Source organism: Kogia breviceps, chromosome 8 (assembly GCF_026419965.1).
Source record: "Kogia breviceps isolate mKogBre1 chromosome 8, mKogBre1 haplotype 1, whole genome shotgun sequence".
Classification (NCBI taxonomy): domain Eukaryota; kingdom Metazoa; phylum Chordata; class Mammalia; order Artiodactyla; family Physeteridae; genus Kogia; species Kogia breviceps.
The window spans coordinates 11,638,490-11,660,460 of NC_081317.1; the positions used below are offsets into that span (position 1 = coordinate 11,638,490).

General features: G+C 52.1%; 1 protein-coding gene across 10 annotated transcripts in view; it reads left to right on the forward strand.

Moving 5' to 3' along the window:
• The window catches only part of DENND1A (DENN domain containing 1A), a 543,770-nt gene that overhangs the window by 508,688 nt on the left and 13,111 nt on the right, over nt 1-21,971 (forward strand). For 7 of the 10 annotated variants that reach the window (XM_059073023.2, XM_067040763.1, XM_067040759.1 and 4 more), the window contains 2 exons: nt 6,887-6,943; nt 13,536-13,624. In XM_059073023.2, coding sequence (XP_058929006.1) covers nt 6,887-6,943; nt 13,536-13,624 — 146 coding nt within the window. The remainder of the gene's footprint in view (nt 1-6,886; nt 6,944-13,535; nt 13,625-21,971) is intronic. The other 3 variants (XM_059073026.2, XM_059073032.2, XM_067040764.1) reach the window with 1 other exon arrangement.

Genomic DNA, 21,971 nt, shown 5'->3' on the forward strand with positions numbered 1-21,971 from the left:
ACCATTCAGACTCAAAGGACCTGAGACCCCCTTTGAGGCTGACCTTGGAGGCCACCGTTCTCATGCCTGCAGCTGCCACTGGGCATGCCCCACCTTCCCTGGCCCTCAGAAGGGGTAACGGCGGGGGCTCTGGCTGCCACCTCAAGCAGGTTGCCTCCCCACCCCAAGCTTTGCATGCATAGACCTCGGCCTTCAGTGAAGCTGCTTGATCCCCGTGGCCTCGGGCATCTCCGATCTTCTGCCTCCTTCCCCTCACCACCGGTCGCCACTTGGGGTCTGGCCTGTCCACCCACTGACTTTGACATTTCACTTTCTGTGTGGCCTTAGGTAGCGCCTGTTTGCCCTCCCTGAGTCTGCTTTACCAGCCGTGAAAAGGGGAGGCTGATTCTGACCTTAAAGGGATGTTAAAGGGATAGTCCAAGGTGTATCCTCCATGGGGACTAAGGAAATCCGTGCACTGGTTCCCAAACAGCCGGCCCCTCCCACATCCGTCACAGGACTCCTGCCCCAGTGCGCAATTAACTTGAGACGATCTCTGCGACCTTCTTCCGAAGGCCTGTCATCCACTGCTTGGTGTGACCCTGGGCAAATCTTTGCCTCCCCTCATCTGTGAAATGGAATAATGACCCTCATTCCCGGGACAGCAAATGCACTGGTTAGGCGTTAGAACACAGCGGGCCACCAGAGCTTCGGTTCTGCCCACCTCGCAGGCTGCCCCCACCTCCACCCCCGCTTCACTCTCTGCCCCACTCCACGCCTGGCCTTGAAGCATTTTCCACCCTGCAGCCCCGTGTAGGGTGCCCGTTCATTCATGCCACCCAGGTAATTAAGTTGATATTCCAACACGGCTTCCCCTCCTGACCTTTTGGAAACAATGTGTTTTGCTGCATCAACAAATTAACTGCAAATCAGATGCTGTCCTCATAAATGTGGGTTTCATATCCAATGAGCATACTCACCTGGCCCACACGGCTGACAGATATAAATGCCAAGGGTCAGGCAGAGACCGTCAAAGGCCAAAAGAGCTCCTCTCTTCTCTGGGACTTCCATGTCAATCACACTTTGGGGCTTACCCTCTCATGTTCACATCTCCCAGCAGTCACATGCCAGCTGGCGAGTTGACAGCATGGAGGTCTGGGCAGGCCCCCTTGGCCGGAAGGGAGTGTCTGTCCTCAGGAGCCCACCCATCCTCCTGCCATCCATCTTTGACACCAAGGCCTCTGCTGTGTCCCTCCCTGCCTAATTCCCTCCCACTGCGCTCAGGAGGAAACGCACACTTCTTAGGCTGACGGTCAAGGCCTTGTATGATGTGACCCCACCCACCAGCCATTCCTCCTGGCCTGCCCCATGCTCATATTCACCCTCACTTGCTTTTGTTGGATGACTGGGGTTCCCATCTCATGCACCTAAATTCCGTACCACCCCCATCGGGTAGAAGAGTCCCTCCTTGGTACCTCCACAGACCTCTTTCCACCTGTATTATAACCCCACCATCAGAGTGAGAGCCCTGTGAGGGCAGGACTGGGTCCTATTCACTGGTGTGCCCCTTGCCTGTACAAAGCATACTGCATTGTTTGTTGAATGAATCAGCACGTGAATCTCCTTTGGAAAGCACTGGAAAGAGATGCTCAAATAAGGAAGGAAGGGGAGGATGTCAGTCATTCTTTCACCAGCCTTTTCTCTAAGGCACAGATCTCTTAACAACACAGTGCAACTTCAGAAGGGATAAGGATTAGAAAAACCGAATCAGAAAGGATTCCAGATGACTTTGGAAATTTTGGTTGACAAGGATAGCACAGTGGACTAAGGATACCTGCTTGTTTTAGTTCCTGCTACTAGCTCTGTGACCTCATACTAGTCACTTAACCTCTCTGGGCCTCCTCTTTCTTGCTTCTATTGCAGGGAAATAACCCTCCTCTAACTTGCCTCACCAGGGAATGTGAGGCTCAAAGGAAAGAAGGGAAGTAGAAATGCTTTGAAAGGAAAACGCATCATGTAAATAGAAAAGATTAGTAAAATCCAGTCCCTTTCAACAGCACACTCCCTTGAAAAACCGAGGTCCTCACATTCACAGGACTCTTCTGGGAAGACTGGTGGGTTTAAGGGAAGGACAGAGGATTGGATGGTCTCGTTTCCTCAGCAGGTTGCCAGACCAGAGCCTCCCACAGCTGTAATGCACTCTTGTAGCACCCTCACACCAGTGCTTGTGACTCAGGAGTTATTTCCATTTTACAGAAGAGTTAACTGAGGCTTAGATTAAATAACGTGCCAAATGGCAGAGCCAGTATTGAACTCAACTAGGAAATGACAGAGCCAAGACATGCATGTGAGTCTTTCCACCCAAAGTATGTTTCTTGGGGTTTTAGCCCAAATGCTCTTTGTACTCTAAGAAAGGTATTTTTCAGTGATGTGGGTCAAATTCCATTAGACCATACACTCCTTAAGGACAGACTGTGTCTTAGTCTTCTGAACCCCCAGGCCCTGGCCTGAGGTAGTTTTTCCATCACTATGCATGGGAAAGTGAATCTGCTTCCCAACTACACGTGACCTTCAGGAAGGCAGGTGCCAGCGCCCCCATCCCTCCTGCCACAGCTCAGCTCACGAAGTGCCAGATGAATTGTTGAACAGAACTCTTCTTAGCCAGAGATTGCCAAAGGCTCAGCCTTTTTGAACTCGCTTAGGAATCAGCAGTCAGTGTATCTAGGGTACTGAGGATCACATGTGACATGATTTCTCTGCAAAAGTGCCCAGACCTCTTGATTCTCAGCTCCAAGGCTCTTCTGGTTTTGCCTCCTCTTCCTCCAGCAGTGGGAGGAGCCCTGGGTTGGCAGTCAGGCGGCCTGGGAGCAGGTCACTTTCCCCCCATCCAGTCTGTCTCCTTGTCCGTGGAAGGATAAGCTCCTGGCACCAGAGCCGTGGGAAGAGACAGACAAGCGCGCACTGGCCCTGGCCCTCAGGGAATGCGGTCGGGGGTGGGGACCCGGGCTCACGGAAATGACTTTCACTGTGTCTGGCCGGCTCCGCAGTCGTGTCGGACCTCACCTCACCCTGTTGTAACCCCACATTCAGTTACTCCCTGATTCAGCTTCCCCAGCACTGGAGCCACGTTCTAGAAAACGGTATGTTGAGTTGATTCTCCCCTAGCTTCTCTCTTCACCCCTTGCTCTCGCCCAGGTCACCACCACCCCACCCTTATGGGCTGTTCTAACTGTCCCCAGAAGAGAAGATCACAGCTCTCCCCAACCTGTGTCCGCCACTCTCATGCCACCCAGCATATTTGGGAAACTGCAACCACCATGACCCAACAGCCCTACTACTTCCTCCCCTCCAAGAAGCAGAAGCTTCTTAGCAGCGCATCCACTGTGTGCCTTGCCCTGAGAGAGCTGCCGTGATATACCCGGCATCCCTGCAGTGGGCCCTCACGGCCACACTCAGGACATTTGCACCACGTTACCATATCTTGGTGTCTATAAATTCCCCTGGTTTACTAATGTCTAGGTTAGGTGTGGTCAAGAGGCTGCTTTCCTCCCACCGTTTATAAATTCAGTTGCAAAAGAACGAGCACTTCCTGATGACAATCAAAGCAAAATAAATTAATCACAGAATCTGGAGAACTAACATGTGTTGAGTTTCTACATGTGCCAGGAAGCTTCAGCCAAAAATCTTTACTGAGCACCTATTTAACCAGTACCATACTAGATAAACAGAGAAATGCGATGAGTGAGCTGATAATTACAACCTTTGTGCTGTGAATACATGGGGGGCAGAGCACCTGGCCCATGCTCAGGGAAGGGCAGGGAGGGCCTCCTGGGGGAGACAGTGCTTGAGCCAGACAGTGAAGGACAAATAAGAGGCACCAAGAGTGAGACAAAAAGAGATGCAAGGTGTTTCAAGAACACCTGAGGGACTCGCCTCGTGGCGCAGTGGTTAAGAATCTGCCTGCCAATGCAGGGGACACGGGTTCGAGCCCTGGTCCGGGAAGATCCCACATGCCGCGGAGCATCTAAGCCCGAGTGCCACAACTACTGAGCCTGTGCTCTAGAGCCCGCGAGCCACAACTACTGAGCCCACACACCACAAGTACTGAAGCCCGCATGCTCTAGGATTCGCGTGCTGCAACTACTGAAGCCCTTGCGCCTAGAGCCTGTGCTCCGCAACAAGAGAAGCCCGCACACCGCAACGAAGAGTAACCCCCGCTCACCACAACTAGAGAAGGCCCACGCACAGCAACAAAGACCCAACACAGCCAAAAATAAATAAAATTTAAAAAAAAAAAAAAAAAAACACCTGAGCTTTCAGAGAGAGCAAGGGGCTGAGCAGGGCGGGGTTGGTGGGGGAGATACACCAGAGATGAGATTGCAGAGGCTTATGGGTGGGGCCCAGAATCCGGAGGGCTTTGAGCACTTCAGTTAACATTTTCCAGGGGATATTAACAGGTGTTATAGGGGAAGTGAGTCTATATTCAAATAAATGTGGGAAATGGGACTTTTACCAAAAAAAAAAAAAAAAAGAGTTAATAGTGTTTTGCCTATTCACGGTAAGGTGTTTTATTGCAAGGGTTGGCAGCCTTTGCTGTGCTAACGAGCATTGTGAATCCCCAAATGGAGCAAGACACAGCACTTCCCGGACTTGTCTGTCTGGGGAACCCCCTTTTCTTCTTTCATACAATGCATCTCCCAGGATGGTTTCTCAGAAGATACCTTGGGGGATGCCAGCCTTCCACTGAGATGCTTTAGGCTAGCAAATGACAATTGGGTGTGTATTTTTTTAAGTCCAGTCTGGAATAAGCATGGAAGATAGACTGGGAAGGGGAGAGGCTGGAGGCAGGGAAACCTGATAATGGTGATAGTTGCTGGCGTCTACGGGCTAAAGATCTTGGCGAACATCTTCTCACTGAAACTTCCTAACAGCTCCCTTGGGTAGGTAGTGCCATTACCTGCATTTACAAATGAGGAAAGTAAGGCTTGATGGTTAAATCTTGGGCCACAGGATGAGTGAAGGGATGGGGTTCAGTCTGAGATTGTCTGGCCCTAGAGGTCACCTCCTGAACGCTGCCACCCCCCGCCAGCAGGGACAGAAATGCAGGTCAGAGGGGACTAGTGGTGAGGGCTCTGGGGTTAGAGAAGGAGGTCACCCAGAAGCAGAGTGGCCAAGGGCAAGGGAAGCTGAGGGTGATGGGGGAAGTGGGGGTTGTGTGTGAGAGTGGGGGGGTTGGGACGAGGGCAGCAGCCTATGCACTTGTGGGTGGCCATGCTCATCTCGTTGTGTGGCATCCTAACCCCAGATAGCCTCCAACTGAAGAAGGGTCACCAAGCACGGGTTGGCCTACACTCCTAAAATGGCACAGGATCTGGGAAGCCAGACTTTATTTCCATCCACATATGCTCTCGATGTGCCATGAGGGATCCCAGTTCTCCACCAAGTCTGTCGGCCAGTTTTCTCCGTAGGCCACTCTGACAGGCCCTGTGCTGACACCAGGGATCCAGGGATGCCTGAAACATGGCCCCCCTCTCCGGGAGTCAGTTGTAGAGAATGAGTTCTGAGGCAAGTTTACTACCTGGAGGACCACTCCAACCAAGTGAAGCTCTGAAGTGCTGTCCATGAGAAACATAACAGGAGCCACACACGCAAGTCACATAGGAATTCTAAATGTTTTAGTAACTGCATTAAAAAAAGTAAAAATAAAAAACAGATGAGATTAATTTTAATAATGTTTAACTGAAATATCCAAAACATTTTCATTTCAACATATAATCAATATAAAAAATTATTGAGATATTTTACATTCTCTTCTCAAACTAAGTCTCTGAAATCCAGCGTGCATTTTACACTCAGAGCGCATCTTAATTTGGACTCGCCACGTGTGGCCATTGGCTCCTGTAGTGGGCGGTGCAGGTCTGGACTTTGTGGCGTACTGATGGACCTCTGTGAACCACGAGGTTGACAGAGGAACCAACTGGAAGCCTCCCAGGGCTCACCGAGTGTCCGTGACCTTGGTCTAATGTGGACCTTTACTCTCCTTACTCTGTCTGTCCATCCGCCCCACTGTCCAGGGCATCTAGATGGGCAGGCCATTGACAGAACAAAGCTTGACTTTCGAGATAAAGGGTTTGAGGAGCGAGCTAAGAGGTCTGTGCTCTATTGATTTTTATTCAAGTCCTGAGTTCAAAAGTCAAGCATTTTGTGCAAATTTTATTTGTTTCTCAGACATTTATTGAGCAGATATTTCTTCCCGAGGCACAGGGATGAATCCCTTAAGGAAATGAACATCTGAAGGAGAATGGGGGCCGGGGAGGGACAGATACGAGGTGGTAGTGAGCGATAAGTCAGAGCACTGAAGGCAGCATGCGATCTGGGCAAATTCTTGAAGGACAAGTAAAGGTTTGCCAGGCAGATCAGGATGGGGTTGGTCATTCCACCTGCTGGGCAGGCAGGAAGCAGGCCTGAGAGCCTCAGGCCATTCGAGGGTCTGCTGGTGAGCACAGGTTGGGAGGGGTCTGGGTGGGGCGTGGCAGAACCCAGGTCTTGGAGGATTTGGAATGCCAGCCCAGGGCCTTGTTGAACTGTGTGTGGCCCCAGGACGGAGGGGACAGCAGAGGTCTCGAAGCTGGGGTGCGGCAGGGTCACATTGCATTTTAGAAGATCCCCCTTGGCCTGTGTGGAGAAAGGCTGAGGAGATCCGGGGGTGGGGGGGGCCCTGTTGGGAGGCGATTACAGTGATCCAGGCTCGAAGTGGAGAGGAGGGCCTCAGACATGGGATGAGCAGGAGGCGTCGAGGATGGCCCTTGGGCTCCCGCTTGGGTGGCTGAATGCTTGGAGCCATGTGTGGAAATGCGTCAGACCATCTCCGTGTGTACTGATTCCTTAAGTTTCCACTTTAATGCAGCCACAGAGACTCCATCCCACTCGCCCGCCGCCTCCCAAGATACAGCGCTCGAGGCCCGTGAGTAGCTGGTGGTACTGCCCTCCCGCCTAACACTGCCTGAGCCATCTCCCCGCCTGACTAAACCTCGGGGTTCTGAACTCAGCTGCCTTGCCAAAGAAAGCCATGAAGTGGGTTATTCGGCTTCCCTCTGTGTGGCATGTCCCTGGACTTGCATTTTCTGGGCTTCTCTCTCCTTTTTCTGAATCAGTTGGGTGACTCGCAGGTCAGGGCTGTAGGCAGCAGGGTCGCTGTGTGGTGTGTTTGCCGTGTGTGCATCGTTCGAGCGCATCTCCTGGGTTGAGCCTCGTTGCTAGCCAGTGAGCTTTAAAGGCTGCAGCTGCCTCTTCCTCACAAAGGAAGCAGAAATCTGGCAGCAGGGGTCTGTTCCGCCAGATCTCGGTTTGCAGATGCATTTGATATCCCTTCCTGGGGGGTGGAGGCTACACCCAGAGAATATTGAACTGGCTCGGATGGAGACCAGGTCGCCTCATCTCCTGGGCCTCACGTGGGGCTCCACCCTCCCAAGCGAAGCTCCAAGTAAGGGCAGAAAAGCAGGATGAGATGTGATAAACCCACCAACATCTGGGATTGGGTGGGCGAGGGAAAGAGACCCATTCGTGTTTTCTCAAGAGAAATACCTGGGGAACACATGGGGTGTGGGTCCCATGTTTAGCATTGGTGAAGTCCTTTTTCTTGTGGGCTCAGACTGTGGTCATGCTGAAAGGCCTGGTAACTTTAGCAGGTTCCCTTAAAGTGGGAAGGAAGCTTGCCGGGACCATTGAGCGAGGGCTGTTTACCAAGAGAAGAGTCTCTGTTTCTTATTCAAAGCAGCCACCACTCTTGCAGTCAAGCAAAAGCGGCCCTCAGAGTTCCCCATGAACCCGAGTCCCAGTCCCTCCCGCCCTCCCCACTGCAGTGTCCACATCCATCTCGAAAGGTGTGGCGGCCCAGGGGTGCAGGTGACTAGGCTGAACTGTATCTGTTTCTTTCTTTTTTTTTAATTTAAGAGTTTATTTGAGCAAAAATTGACTTGAATCAGGCAGCACCAAACCGGAAGTGGTTAGGAGCGCTCTCAAACTGTGTCTGTTTTGAATCCTAGGTGCATGTACCCAGTGTCGGTTGGGTGGCTGCTCTCTGTGCGGATATTGACAAGTTCTGTGGCACTGTTTCCCTTCCCTTCCCTACCGCATGCGGGAGTTAGAGGGCTGGGGTGGAGGCAGCCGTGACACTGCAGTTCCAACCACGTGTGACAGATCCATCCTGTACCCCAGTCAAACCGTGATCAGCACCACTGCCGAGGGGCTGGAACATTTCTGCTCACTGTCATTGGGAGGAAGTCACAAACAGCAAAAAGAAAGCGCTTTGCGGGACAGGAAGCCAACTTCTGGGTCAAAGCTTGTGTGATTTAGTGAGAATTTCAGTGCAGTCATTAGCGGCATGCCTTTGGAGAGTAGACAGAGCCAGGCTTGAGACCAAAGTTGTGTGAGTCTGGGTAGGTCCTGAAGCTCTCTGAGCCTCTCTCCTCTCTCTCTAATACACCCTCATTTGTGGAGGTTTTTGTGAGCATGATATAGATCACATTTGTAAAGCACCTAGCACAGTGCCTGGCACACAGTAGCAGTTCTTACTCTTCTTAACAGGTTTCTAAATCTTACAGCTTCTAAGGAATGACCACGTTTCTTAATAACCATCATTCACCTAGGATTTTCATAGTCGGCAAATCATTCTTGGCCACATCAACCCAGCTGAGCCTCACAGTAACTCTGTGAAGTAGGCATTGCCTCCACCTGTTTTAGAGATGAGAAAACCGAAGCCCAGTAACTTAACCCAAGTCCCTCAACTACACAAAGGGGTCACCAGACTCTAGAACACATGGTCTTTTCAGCATACCAAGCTCCCCGGACCCTTCATCTCCATCTCCACAGAGTACAAAGGACTGGGGCAGGGCTTCCCTGGTGGCGCAGTGGTTGAGAATCCGCCTGCCGATGCAGGAGACACGGGTTCGTGCCCTGGTCCGGGAAGATCCCACATGCCGCGGAGCAACTAAGCCCGTGAGCCATGGCCGCTAGGCCTGCGCGTCCGGAGCCTGTGCTCCGCAACGGGAGAGGCCACAACAATGAGAGGCCCGCATACCGCAAAAAAAAAAAAAAAAAAAAAAAAAAAAAAGGACTGGGGCAGAGCCTTCAGGTGAGAAAAAATTCATCACCAGCCGGCTGGGCTTCCTGTGGAATCTCTACAGCAGTGTTAGATCCTGGCAGGCATGCAGAGGTGAAGAGAATTGACATTTACTGAGCACCTTTTATGTGCCTAGACTGTGCTCCTTTGTCCTTACGACAGCCTGGAGGAGGCAGATGCTTCCCCAAATGGCAGCCGAGACCACAGAGATGATAAGAGGCCATGCTGGCCTTTGGGCCCAGGCCTGCCTCTCTGCCCTGCCTCTCCCCGCTCCTCACCAAGCAGCCTCTCCCAAGCCAAAGTCATCCAAAGGGTAGCTCTCAGAAGTCCTTGGAGAGACCTAGGATCCAAGACAGGCAGGGAATCTCTTAGAAAGTGTGATCCGGGACAGGATTGCTCCCCTTGGAAGAACTCAGGTACTGGAGACAGCTACTGTGGGGTCCACGTTGTGTCACCAGTGTGGGGACTCGTATAGATTGGGGGGCGAGGGGGCTGGAATTCATCCACATCCGTTGGCGTCTGAGGACTTGGGAAGGCAAATATTGCCCTGAGCAAAGCCTGAGCAGCAGCTGCCTCTGCCACCGCCCTGGTGCAGGAGGTGACCAGCCAGGCACACGGGGCTGCACCTCCCTTGGATTATGCGACTTTGAAGAGGCAGGTACCTAGCAGAACTGATTCTCCTGGGCCTGGAAGTCAGAGAGGCCTGTCCTGGTTTGAATCACAGCTTGGACACTTCTTGACTGTGTGATGTTAGGCCAGATGCATACCTTCTCTGAGCCTTAGTTTCATGATCTGTAGAATGGCTTGCTACACCTACCTGGTGGGGTATGAGGTCATATATGTGTGGCACCTAGCACAGTCCCTGGCAAGAGGTGGGTACACGTACCCCAGTTCTGCCAACCCAAATACCTTCTGCCAAGCAGGGTCACTATGGGACTAATTTGGGAGCTGTAGAAGTTTTGTGCTTTCTAGGCCTTGCATTCCCCAGTGCCCCAGGGTCTGTTCACTCCGAGTGCATTCATGCAAGCATTTCCAGTGGGCACCACTGCACACTAGGGGTGAACCTGGGGCACATGGGCTATGGAACCCCTCAAGGGCCTCGAAGAAGATGGCCTGACAAGCTCCCATATCAGGAGCCACTGGCCCATAGCCAGGCTTTGCGGGGTCACTTAGCTGCAGACATTCTGGGCAGAGGTGTGGCCATCGGCCCAAGGTAGTGGGAGCATGGGGGCTAGCCATTCAGCCTTTCTGGAAGGAGCCTTGTAGCCTGGCACCTGTGGCTGGAATTCAGATGTGACCAGAGGATTTAGATTTTCTTTTTTAAAAGACGAAAAAGAAAAAGCAGAAGAAAGCCTTGCCAGTGTCTGGTGGGCTCAGGGGAGTGGGCCAGGGTGTGCAGGGGAGAGGCAGGCTGTGGTCGGCTGCATGTGAAGCGCTTTATAAGCTCTGTATTTATTATTTCTTGCTCACCATTAAAATCAAATGTACTCGGTGCTTTTGTATTCAATACACATTTAACCCTGCCGACTTAGATTTCTCAGGTTTTAAATCCAGTGGGGAATTGGCTGGTTTCCCAACTTTTCCCTCAAGTCCCCCTTGAACAGAGCTCCAAATCCCCGTTTAGCATTTTCTCCCCCAGCACTGCTGGGATCCTAGCACTGGTGGGGCCGGTCATAGTTGTGTGTGCATGTGGTTTCTTCCCTCATCACCAGCCCCCGCCCTTCCTAAGCACCCCGGAAAGACGGATGTGATCGCTGAAATATGACAGGCCAGTTGTCTGTATCGTCTTGTGATTCGGGCTTAATTAAACCATTTTGTCTGTGTGTGTCTGTGCCTGGTTACGGCTCTAGCTGTACGTCTGCAGCCGTGTGTGTGTGTGTGTGTGTGTGTGTGTGTGTGTGTGTGTGTGAGAGAGAGAGAGAGAGAGAGAGAGAGAGAGAGAGAGAGAGAGAGAGAGAGAGAGATTTGTGCATGTGCCTTCTCCTCCTGTGTGTGCCTCTGTGAGTGTGTATTTGTGAAACTGGGTATGTTGGTATCTCGAGGCCTGTGCGTGTCTCTGGGTGGTTGTCTGTCCATGAGTATAATTTTGTGTCTGCTATTTTGTGTCTGCTTTGTCCACACCAATCAGATGTGTGTGTGACTCTGGGTGTGTCTTCAGCCACGCGGGTGACTGTCTCTGGGTCCGCTGTGCCTTTCTCCCTCCCCCGCTTTGCTGCCTCCCTCCCCCTCCCACCCCCCCTCTTCCTGCTCTGTCTGGTTTACCATCCCTAATGAAGCAGTCTTCTCCATCGATCCTGCTGATTGCCAACCCATTCCTTTTGTTTGTTGGCGCTGAGCCATTCAGCGGCACTCTGACAGCTCAGCTCGTCTAATTAGCTCTGTTGTTCTTTTTCCCCATGTTTCACCACGTTGCAAGTTCAGTTGAAGTTGCCACAAACTTAATCCCCCCATTTCAGCCACAAGTTCACATTCCTAACCTGCCTCTATTGTACAAGGAGCAGCTGTGGGCGAGGACAGGCGAATGGGCCTTAATGTCTGACCTTCCCAAAGGCCCACCCGGGACCTCCGGGGCAGGGCAGCGCTGCCCTGACTGCACCCTGCCTTTGTGTTGCAAAGTCAGGTGCAAACCAGGTGATCCTGTTTACCAGCTGCAAGAGGAGTCCGGCTGTAGGCCGGGAAACCAGTTCAGGGTTCTCAGGAGTGGGGGACGGATCCATTCATTTATTCAGCAGCCGGTGACTGGATGTCTGCTTTGTGGCAGGCACCGTTCTAATAACAGTGATCACAATAGCAACATTATTATGCACTTCTTAGGTTCTAAGCAGCAACATCCATTTCTAAAAATCGTGCTGAGGGGTCGCTGTAAACCAGGCAGTGAGCACGGTGGTAGGCAAGGGTAGGACCATCATAGATCCATCTTCTAATTTGGAGACACCCACACCCCGTCTTCTTTTTGTTACTGATAAGGTCACAGAGAAACAAGGTGAGCGTTTATTGAGCCCCTACTGTGTGCCAGGCCCCGTGCCGGCACTTTCCCCGCATCATCTTATTGGATCTTCACAGTAATCCCAGAGCAGACAGCAAGTTTGGTGGAACGCACTTGGCTCTTACCACGTCTCTGATCTGCCAAACCAGGCTGAGATCAGACTGGCCGTTCCACAGGAAAAACTCTGGTTAGTTCAGACGTGTGGAGACGTGAGGGCTTGATGAGACTATTAAAGACTTGTCTCTTACGCAGCCAACTTCTGTAATCTGTGTTCCGAAGCCATTGTGTTGTTTCGCCCACCGGTGCTGGGTTGGGGGCTGGTGGGAGGGTGGGTTCAGGGAAGAGGAAAGCAGAGATTGGAGCGAGTATGTGCTCTTCTTCCCTGTCTTGCCTGCTAAGCTCAGCGTCCGTGGCGTTTCCTGCCATGGTCCTTCACCAGCAGAGAGAAAGCGGCCCCCGCATTGGGCTGCTCATTCATTTTTATTGGCAACAAAATTCACAGATAGGCTTTCTTCACTTTCTCCAGTCCTTCTCTGGTGTTGTTCAGATGATGGTGCCGGATTTAAAGCCAGGTAATGCTGACTGGACCAAATGAGTATCCTTCTAAGGACGCCTAGAAATTCTTAGCCTAACTCTCTTCACGGACTCTGGTGGGAGAAGGGGGTGTCTTTTTATATGATCCCTCATCTTGGCTTTCAGAGGCCTCAGGTCAGAAAGAAAACGACCTTGCCGCTGCAGCCTGGTTGTGAGCAAGGAAGCTGTGTACTTCACTGTCAATACGCGCACCTCCAGCCCTTGAGCTAGGCGCGCGTGGTGAGTGCAGTGCCCACACAGGCTGTGTGACTTCCAGGCCGAGCCCTGCTCAGGAGGACTGCACAGGGATGCCCAGGGGAGCAGAAAGAGGACTTTTACTGGCGCTCTACAACTGTTAGTATTTGCTTCTCCCCGCTCCCACTTAGAGAGCAAAATAGGCCTCCTGTAATTCAGTTGTGAAAAGAACAAAATAGGCACATGTATGTACCCCAAAAACAAAGTCTGAGTGAAACCTTTTTGTTCTACCAAACTGGTTTCCGGGTTCCAGGAGAAGGCAGGAGGGACTCATCATTAATGAGAGCCTCTTTGTTCCGGGTCCTGCACAGACAGTGTCTCACTGAACCCTCACGGCAGCCCTGAGAGGAGGCAGGTGGCACCAGCCCCGACCTGCAGATGAGGACACCCAGCCCTTCAGAAGAGCCTTTCTCCTTTGAGTAGGCCACAGAATTCCAGCTCACGGGTCAGCTGCAAATTCAATGGCCAGCCGTGTCTCCATGATAAGCAGAGCCTTTGAACCTATACTGTGAAAATTCCTCAGCGTTTGTTTTAGGGCCACTTATCTGCATCTTGAGAATGTTCCTGTATAGCTTCTCCAACTGAGCCCTTCTTGGGGATTTCCCCCTGTGCCCATTCTAGGTGCGCCCTCCCCGGCCACACGTCATTAAGAGACCGAAGAGCAACATCACGGTGGAAGGCCGGAGGACGTCCATCTCGAGCCCCGAACAGTGAGTACCCTGTTCTCCCCTCCCCTGTGTCTGCAGGAGCCCAGCGGGGCCAGCACTTTGTGGAGACCATGTGGCAGCCCCGGCCTTTGAAAGGCTTCCCTGGAGCCCCGAGCGGGTGTTTCACAAAGAGGTCAGTCGGGGAACATGGCTTGATCTTCAGTGTCAGTTCTGCTGGCAGTTGTCACAGCAGCAGGAGGCCCAGAGGCCAGGGAGCCGGGCACCCGGGCTGGGTTTTGAGTGGTGACGCCCAAGGGGTACTCAAACAAGCTCGGAAAAAGATTCTAGGCCTTTTCTTATGCTGAAGATAGCTGGTCAGAAAAAGAGAGTTAGGAACCTGGTCGAGGAGGCAACCTATTTAACGAGGGCCACCACCTTCCTAGGCCTGGGCTGCTCCAGGTCTCCAGAACTCAGACTTATACACGGGACTGTCCTCATCCACTGCCCCTCCTCCACCAGTACCTTTGCTCACCTGTGCCTTAGCATTTATTTTATCATGACTTTGCTTTTCTACCTCCGCGTGGGCCCAGAGCTCCACGGGACAGGTGCTGGGTTTTACGCCCAGTACCAAGCATAGGACCTGGCTTAGAATCATTTGCTGGGCAGACACTGGGTAGATGAGGGGAATGACGAGGCAGGTGGACAAGCGGTGGCCAGAGGCTGAGCTTTCTGAATGCGGGAGGCTTAAAGCTGCTCACGGCCCCGACTTCAGAGCCATGTGGAGAAGGTAGCACTGCTTCCATCAGAGGAATGCAGTGCTTCCCTCCGTCCCTAAGGCACACGGCCGGTGGTTTCTGCCCAGACAGCTCAGCAGCTACACACTGGCTTCCAGTGATGCCTTGAAAAAGCGCATGAAACCATCTAGGTCTGGGGTTGTTGGGGGAACCAAAAAAAAATTGCCCCTGGGACCCTGAGGTCCCTTGGGTGAAGAGGGGAATGCTCCTCGTGTCTGCCTTATTTTCAGAAAAGTTCTCAGGGAAGGAAGTTAAGGGAGACGGGAGACGGCACGTCCTAGCCAGAAAAGGAGCCAAAAGGAAGAAATAATTCCCAAATGTCAGGCTGTGGCCTAGCTCGGGTTGCAGTCCACTTCAGCTCTTCCAGGATTCTCTGGTTTATAGGATGGTATCACTTGAGACTATCATGTTGTTACAGAACCAGCCTACCTAGACAGCTCTCAGACCTGTGCGTGTCTCTGTGTCTTGGGAGATGCTTGGTGATGCAGAATTTGGAAGTAGGACTCCAGAAGTTGGGTGTACGTTTAACTTTTGCTGTGCACAATAGGACTGTTTCCCTGCCGTGGATTATGATTGCCCCCTTGTGGAGAAAATGCTGCATGTCTTCAGAGTGCCTCAGACCCCAAAGATTTCTCTTTAGGGGAATGAAATTAGTCACTTTTCTTCAGAGTCATCTCTTTAAAACTGGACTAAATATTTTAGATACTGTACTGGGATACAGGGTCATGGTCCTGTAGATATTGAAATGCAAATCCAGAATATCCTTGCTTTGCACCAAAAACACCCTGGACCAACAACACTTCCCATTCTACAGAAAAGCATTACCCATTTTGTGGCGGGGTTCCCAATTAGAGCCCGGACTTCATCACCACGTTTATTTACACTGTTGCTTTTCCAGCCCAGTGATAGGGGATTGCTTCGTCAGTATATGCAAAGAGCCAGTGTCTGGTAACCCCATCATTCTGGAGATTACCAGAACTATGTCAGTACCACGTTTTGTGGGGTTTTATGTTTGGGGTTTGGTTTTTTTTTTTTTTTTTTGCAGTACACCTTGTTTTAGATTTCTTTTTGGGAAACATTTGGGGTTGAAATGAACCAGTGGGAGCAGCGGTGGCTAGTTTAGTGGGTTGGCAAACTGGCAGTGATAGAAAACAAATGACAGGTTCTCTGTGACCGTACGTAACAGTGACCCGGGTCCACCAGGAGATAGGGAGGTATGTTTTAGAACATCATTCTGAGAGTTTCTGTTCACATTTTTTTAATGTGATGGGGGGGGCATGGGGGGCCGGCAGAGCTGTTCTCCCATAATGCCAGTGACATTTCTGGTGCAACCCGGGTGTTTTCCTGCGTCTCTTCCCATGCTGCCTCCCCCCCCGCCACCCCCCGCTGTGCTCCTCCACTTCCAAATGCCATGTCACAACAGCACTTGGATGTGTTTTTCTCAACTGTCATCAGCTCCAGCTGGCAAGACCAACTTCTTGAAACACAGGAAGCATCCAGCGGAAAATATTTTAATAAAACAGACTCCTCATAAAATATTGTTTTGGGGAGGAAGAAACCAGCCTCACCAATCTGTCAGCATTGTGTCGGGAGACACAAGAAGACAAGCTGGTGGGCAGGAGCCACATCCTAATGGGCCTTTGTTGCTGGTGGTTCAGTGTTGGGCACACGGACTCGGTGCCTGGCCCTTTAATCTGGCCTGGATTTTCTTGAATCACAGATCTTTGTCTCCACTGGGAATATCAAAGTGCATCGGAAACTTCGAGGATTTGGGCGGCAGATAGAGACACAGGATCTTTGAAGTTGAGGGAAGGATTCAGTCCTCCCAACTTCTTGCCCCAACTCTCACTTCCAAAGAAGCACATTAAGTAATCAACTTTGTGGACAGCAAAATGGAGCTGATTAAGAATTAGACAGTCTCCACGGCCTCCTGCAGCAGCTCAGCATCTGGAGTTCGTCGAGGCCCAGTAGCGTCGCCAGCAGCTCTAAGGCCACTCCATCCATTGAGGTCCGTTTTTTGCTTTCTAGCTCACGTCCATTCTTGCATCCATTCATTCAGCAAACATCTTCAAAAACCTACGAGGCGTGAGCTTCTTAGGACTTTTAAAGGAAGCCCCAAAGGGAATCCCAGTGCCGACTTCTTCTGACTTGCATTTTCCCAGAAAGAAATTTTTCCCATGTCAAATTTTCTTCCCCAGTGGAAGGTAGGTGTCCTAGCCCCTCAAAACCATGTGATAGCAATTGGAAGAACAATTTACAAAGACTTCTGGGGAAAACATTCCCTCTGTTTTTCTGTTAACATTAGCTAATTAATATTCAGTGACTACTTCTCCTCAAGAAGTATTAGCTACTTACATTATTATTCAGAACAGGGCTGATGGTATGCCCGAGGATCCCCTAGGGTAAGAGTAGGGGTTAGGAGGAATCAGACAGCCCGGGCTGTGGGTCAGAAGCCAGCTGGCAGTGAGTGCAGTGGAGCACCTCATGTGTTCAAGGTCCTCTTAGGCGTCCCTTCCACAGAACAGGAACGCTGGCTCAGAAAATGTATTGACCAGTGTTCCAGGGTCATCCAGTTAGAAAGTGGCATGGCCAGGACTCCAAACGCTGCTCAATTTCACTCTCTCCATTGCACTCTGCTGTCCATGGGGGTCCATTGTTCTCCTGGCTTTGCCCAGAGAGACAGCTTTGTGTCCTGAGATGACTTGGCCCGCACACCACCTTTCTCTCTGGGAAAGGTTCCCTGGGGTTGGAAACCAGAGCTGTTCAGTCTTCTTCCTGCCAAGGAGGCAGTGTTCCCTGGTGCCTGAGTGTTCCTATAGGGGGAAGGAAAGAGAAGTAACATTTACTGAACATCGCTTAAGATCGTGAAGGGTAGGTCGGTAGCTTTACCATTTAACAGATGGGGAAACTGAGGCTCAGAGAGAGACTTTCCATAACTTGCCCAAGGTCTCAGGACTGGAAAGTGGGGAGGGCCTGACCCTTTCTTCTTCAGCATCCAGGCTTTTTGTTAAGAACCTAATTATGACTATGAGCCACTCTGAGTGGTGAGGATGATGGCGGCTGCAGCGGGCACGGTGACGTCACAGCTCCCCACCTGTTAAAGGTGGGCTTTGGTTATTTCAGCAGGAGCGTGCATGGCTGCCAGGCCCCAGCTTATCTTCCCTTCGGCTTGTTAGATACAGGGCAATTTCCCATCGAATGTGAGACTTCGAAAGAGCCGACAGCAAGCCCTAAAAGGCAGTGCTGTGCTAAGTACTGCCTGCCCCTCAGGACCACACACAGCTGGGGGGTGACCTGCTGGTTCCCAGGTGCCTCTCTCTTTCACTCTTTCACTCTTTCCCTGCTGTGAGAGTTGGGAGGGAGATAGTCACAAGCAGCCTCCACCTTCTTTAATCTTCGCAACAACCCAGAAGGGTAGGGCTGTCTTCCAAGTCCTAATGGTGACGGGGCTTGTGCTCAGTGTGGATCTGAGACGTGCCCAGTCCCAGCCAGCTGCAGAGCCTGAGCTCTTTCAATGCACACCTTGTCCTCTAAAGGTGGCACACAGAACACCCTCCAGTCACCCGTGTCTTGACTGGCTGCAGGCTGGTTGTTTAGAGTTCCATTGTACTAAGTGAGAATGGTCCAGATTCAGCCACCAGGGGCCCATAAGCCACTGCCCTGTCACCTCCCTGGCCAGATCCATGCAAAAACATGCTCTTTGCCAGTAATTTTGTTTGTTATTAAAAATAACCCAATAGCCTTATAGGCAGGCTGGAAGTTAGGGAGAAGAGACAAGTTCATTCTGAATCCCACTACTTCAACTCAGCTCTGTACTAGCATTTCTGCAGATTCCTGTCCAATCTTTTTTCTAGATATAGTTTGCAGAGCTGCCAGCTTCCTTGCAATATCCCATAGTACAGACTTGCCTCATGTCCTCGTAAGCCCCATTGGTGGTGACCACGGAAGATCTCGCTGTGTGTATGTGTGTGGTCTGCCTGACCGTGCTCCTCTTATGGGATTTGTAGATTGTTCCAGGTTTTCACAAATGTGAAAAATGCCAGAGTGAATGTCCTTGTTCTCCAAGTTTTTTCTAGTTTTATATCATTGTAAGAACAACTACCATTAACTGAGCACTTTACGTATGTTGTTTCATTAAATCCTCACAAGAACTCTGGGGGCGGGGGTAGGTATCATTAGCTCTATTTTATAGAAGTAGCTGCCACTCTGAGAGGTGGTCACTGCCCTTGGTCACACAACTAGTTAGTGGCAGAGCTGAGCTTCAAACGTCTCTAACACCAAAGCCTAACCCTTAACCAGTCTTATAGGCAGATTTCTGCTCCGTGTTACTAAATAACTTTCTGAAAGAATTGTACCACTTCACACTCCCATCAGAACTGTGGACTCCCTGGGAATCTGGGTCTGGGAGACCCAGAGGAACGTGTGGCTGGCGTTAGAACTCCTTCTGGCCAAGGAGAACTCCTGCAGGTTGCGCTGCCTGGGCAGGCTGTGTGTGCACCAAACGGCCAGCCCACACTTCTCAGGAATTGGAGAATCTGCTCATCTGAATTGCACTGCGTGACCCCAGCACCCAAAGCCCCAGAAGATTAAAATAAGATCAGAAGAAGCTGCCAGAAGCATTTAGTGGGAGCTCTGCCCAGAGACCAGGTCTCAGAACACTTTGCAGTTGCACCTCTTCATGCTGGTTGCACACGTGCCCTGGCAGGAGATGACATGCTGCTCTGCCCCCACTTTCCCCAGCCCCAGCCTCCTTGAGACCAGGGCTCAGCACAGCCCCCTGGCTGAGGGTCACAGCCAGACCCCTGTCCCTCCTGCACAGATCCAGAGCTGCCTGAGGGTGGGGGCCTGGTGCACAGGCCTGGCTGGGCATCCGCAGATCTGGGCAGCATCCTGGCCCACCACCAGCTGCCAGTCTGAGACCGTGGGCAAGTCTCTTTGCCTTCCTTTTTTTTTTTTTTTTAAACTCAATGCCCGTTAACATCTCAGAGAACACAATTTGGGAAACTGCCCACAGAAGCCACACTAGCATCCTCAGCAGCAGTGACTGCTGCGGCCTCACCAATCTGACACTCCCCCCAACACCTCCCCCACGAGCTGCACGCTCCCTCCTCCCGAGGTCACCATGCCTGGGACTTCTGGTATAGCCGTGACCTGCCATGTTGTACGTCACTCGCACGCACCCACACACGCTTGCACACCCCGGTAGCCTATGAGCAGGGCAGGGTTGTGTGACCTTCAGCTTTGACTCTTGAACTCCCCCACCAGAGCCTGGCCCAGCTCTGCTCAAGGATATTACTGAATGAGTGAACAAAGGAATCGCTGAGGGCAGCTTACAGCCCAGCATCCTGGAGGTGAGGGGGGCTATCAGTTAACAACCTCAAGTATGTAAAGAGCACCTACGATGAGCCAAGTGTGATCAGGATGTGAATCTGAAGCTACCAACACCTTCCCAGCCTGGTCCTCTAAGAGCCAGAAACTGTGATCAGCCCCGGGAGCAAATCTCCAAGATACCAGCTGGGCCCTGAGCCCCAGGGGGTAGGAGCAGCTGTCTGGGCACTACCCCCTGGCAAGCCACCAGGACACCAAGCAGAAGGGCGCAGACCCAGTTAGCAAGGTGAGAGGCTCCTGACCTGACTCGAGCCCCCTCCCCTCTCCAACGGTGGGTTTCGGGCCCCGGAGACAAAGCCAAGCCAGAGGCCAGGCATGGAGCCTGAGCTCAGACTGGAAAAGCAGGAGCTGCCGCAGAGCCCCCGGGGATGTGCAGCAGCCCAGGAAAACACAGGACCCCCTCGTCTCCACCACCTCTGCCTGCTGCTTGGAAGGAGGGACTCTCCCAGGAGCTGTCACAGTAGGGCGAGTTCGTTCCAGCTGAAAAGCCAAGCCTTTAGGAAGCCCTCAGAAGAGGTGCCCCATCCTCAAGGTGTCACTGAGCTCATTCTCCTCCGAAAGGCTTCGCCACCCCGACAAGCACCCTCCCCATTCCAGATTTCACGTCACCTTTTCCCAAGTGCCTGTTTCAGGCCCAGTACTTCGATATATGTCATCTCGGTGAAGCTCCCCTGCTCCCCAAAAGTCTTCATAGTGAAGGCAGTGTTAGCGCATTCAGCCACGGGGGAACCAAGGCTCTGACAGGTGCCGTGACCTGCCCTGGGTCCAGCACATATACCAGGGTTTGCTGGGTCCCACGTCCATGTCCACTGCTTTCTCACCAGCCGCCCCCCACCAACTGCTGCCACGGTCCCTAGAAAAGACTTGGGCTCTCAGCAGGCAGAGACCGTCCTCGGGGCAAGGGGCAGTTGTTCCTCACAATCTACACAATTGCTCTTCCAGGTAGAGAAAGTGCCCCCAAGGTGTCCCCTTCCCTGTCTTCCCTCCAGCAAAGAGCATGAAGGGTTGGGAAAGTGAAGCCAGACCCCTGCGCCTACGTGAGTGTCCACCCAGTGCCTGGGAAAGGCTTCTCAGCCTGCTGGGCGTGGGTGTGGACAGGGGAAGTCGACACTAGTGATCTCTGTGGAAGGAAGATAGACAGACAGACAGAGACGGGTTGATAAATAAGTGGATGGATGAACAAAGGTTGCAAAGGCAAAGAGCACCACCAATCCAAGAGATGGAGATCAGGGCAGCTGAGCCCCCTATCACCCCCTGACCTCGCACATGGCCTTCAGCCCTCACGCTGGGGGGAGGCCCTCCTCCAGCTGGTCCCTGCCAACCCTGCCTGCCTCTTCTCTTGAAACCCCACCCCAGCCTCAAGCCCCTGTGCCCCCTCCTCCGCAGAGACACCTCCGGGCCATTGTGCGGCCTGTACTGGACTCAGATTAAAAGCCTCATGTCACCTCCCAAATGGAGGCTTGTCCAGCAGCCCCTGAGCCAGGCACGCCCACCACTGCACTGTGGCAGAACAAGTCCCTAACAGGGTGGGCAGGACCTGACCTCACACTCGCCCATCCCCTCTGGACCAGTCCATGTGACAGGAAGACGCCTTCTCATTGGTGATCACGACGCATTACAGCAGTGAGTCTCTCGTTACTGTTCTTAAGTAGATACTCACATACTGCTGAGCACAAAGAGCCCATGTCCAACAGGTTCCCATGTCTGTCATCAGTCCTTCCTCCCTGGGACAGTCCAGCCTGGCCCCAGGCCACACAGGGAATAGCTCCAGTGCAAGTTCCGGAGCGTCCCCCGTGGGTCCTGCACCAAGCTTGTTTCCCCCAGAGACCCCTCTGACTTGCTTCAGAAGCTTTTTCTCTGTGTTTAACCCATGCACGTGCTAAGGTGTGCTCTAGAGTGTCAGCCCTGTGTAGTGGTGCTGGAGGTGAGGCATGGCGGCGTCTCTAGGCGGGGGTTGCTCTCAGATCATTCTGATGTGCTGTGACATGCCCAGCTGGTGACCGGTGACTTTGACCGGGAAGGTCTTTGAAAGCAGGGACCACCCTATTTGTCCTTGAACACCTAGGGGAGACTCTGCTCAGGGTGAAGAGGCCCAGAATTTATTTGTTGGCAGGTGACTGTGGCATCTGGGTAGTAACTGAACATGCACTGGGCACTGTGCGAAGCCCTTTACGAATATTTTCATTCAACTTTTGTGGTAAGACTTAACAGGAGGGCTATAGGATCCC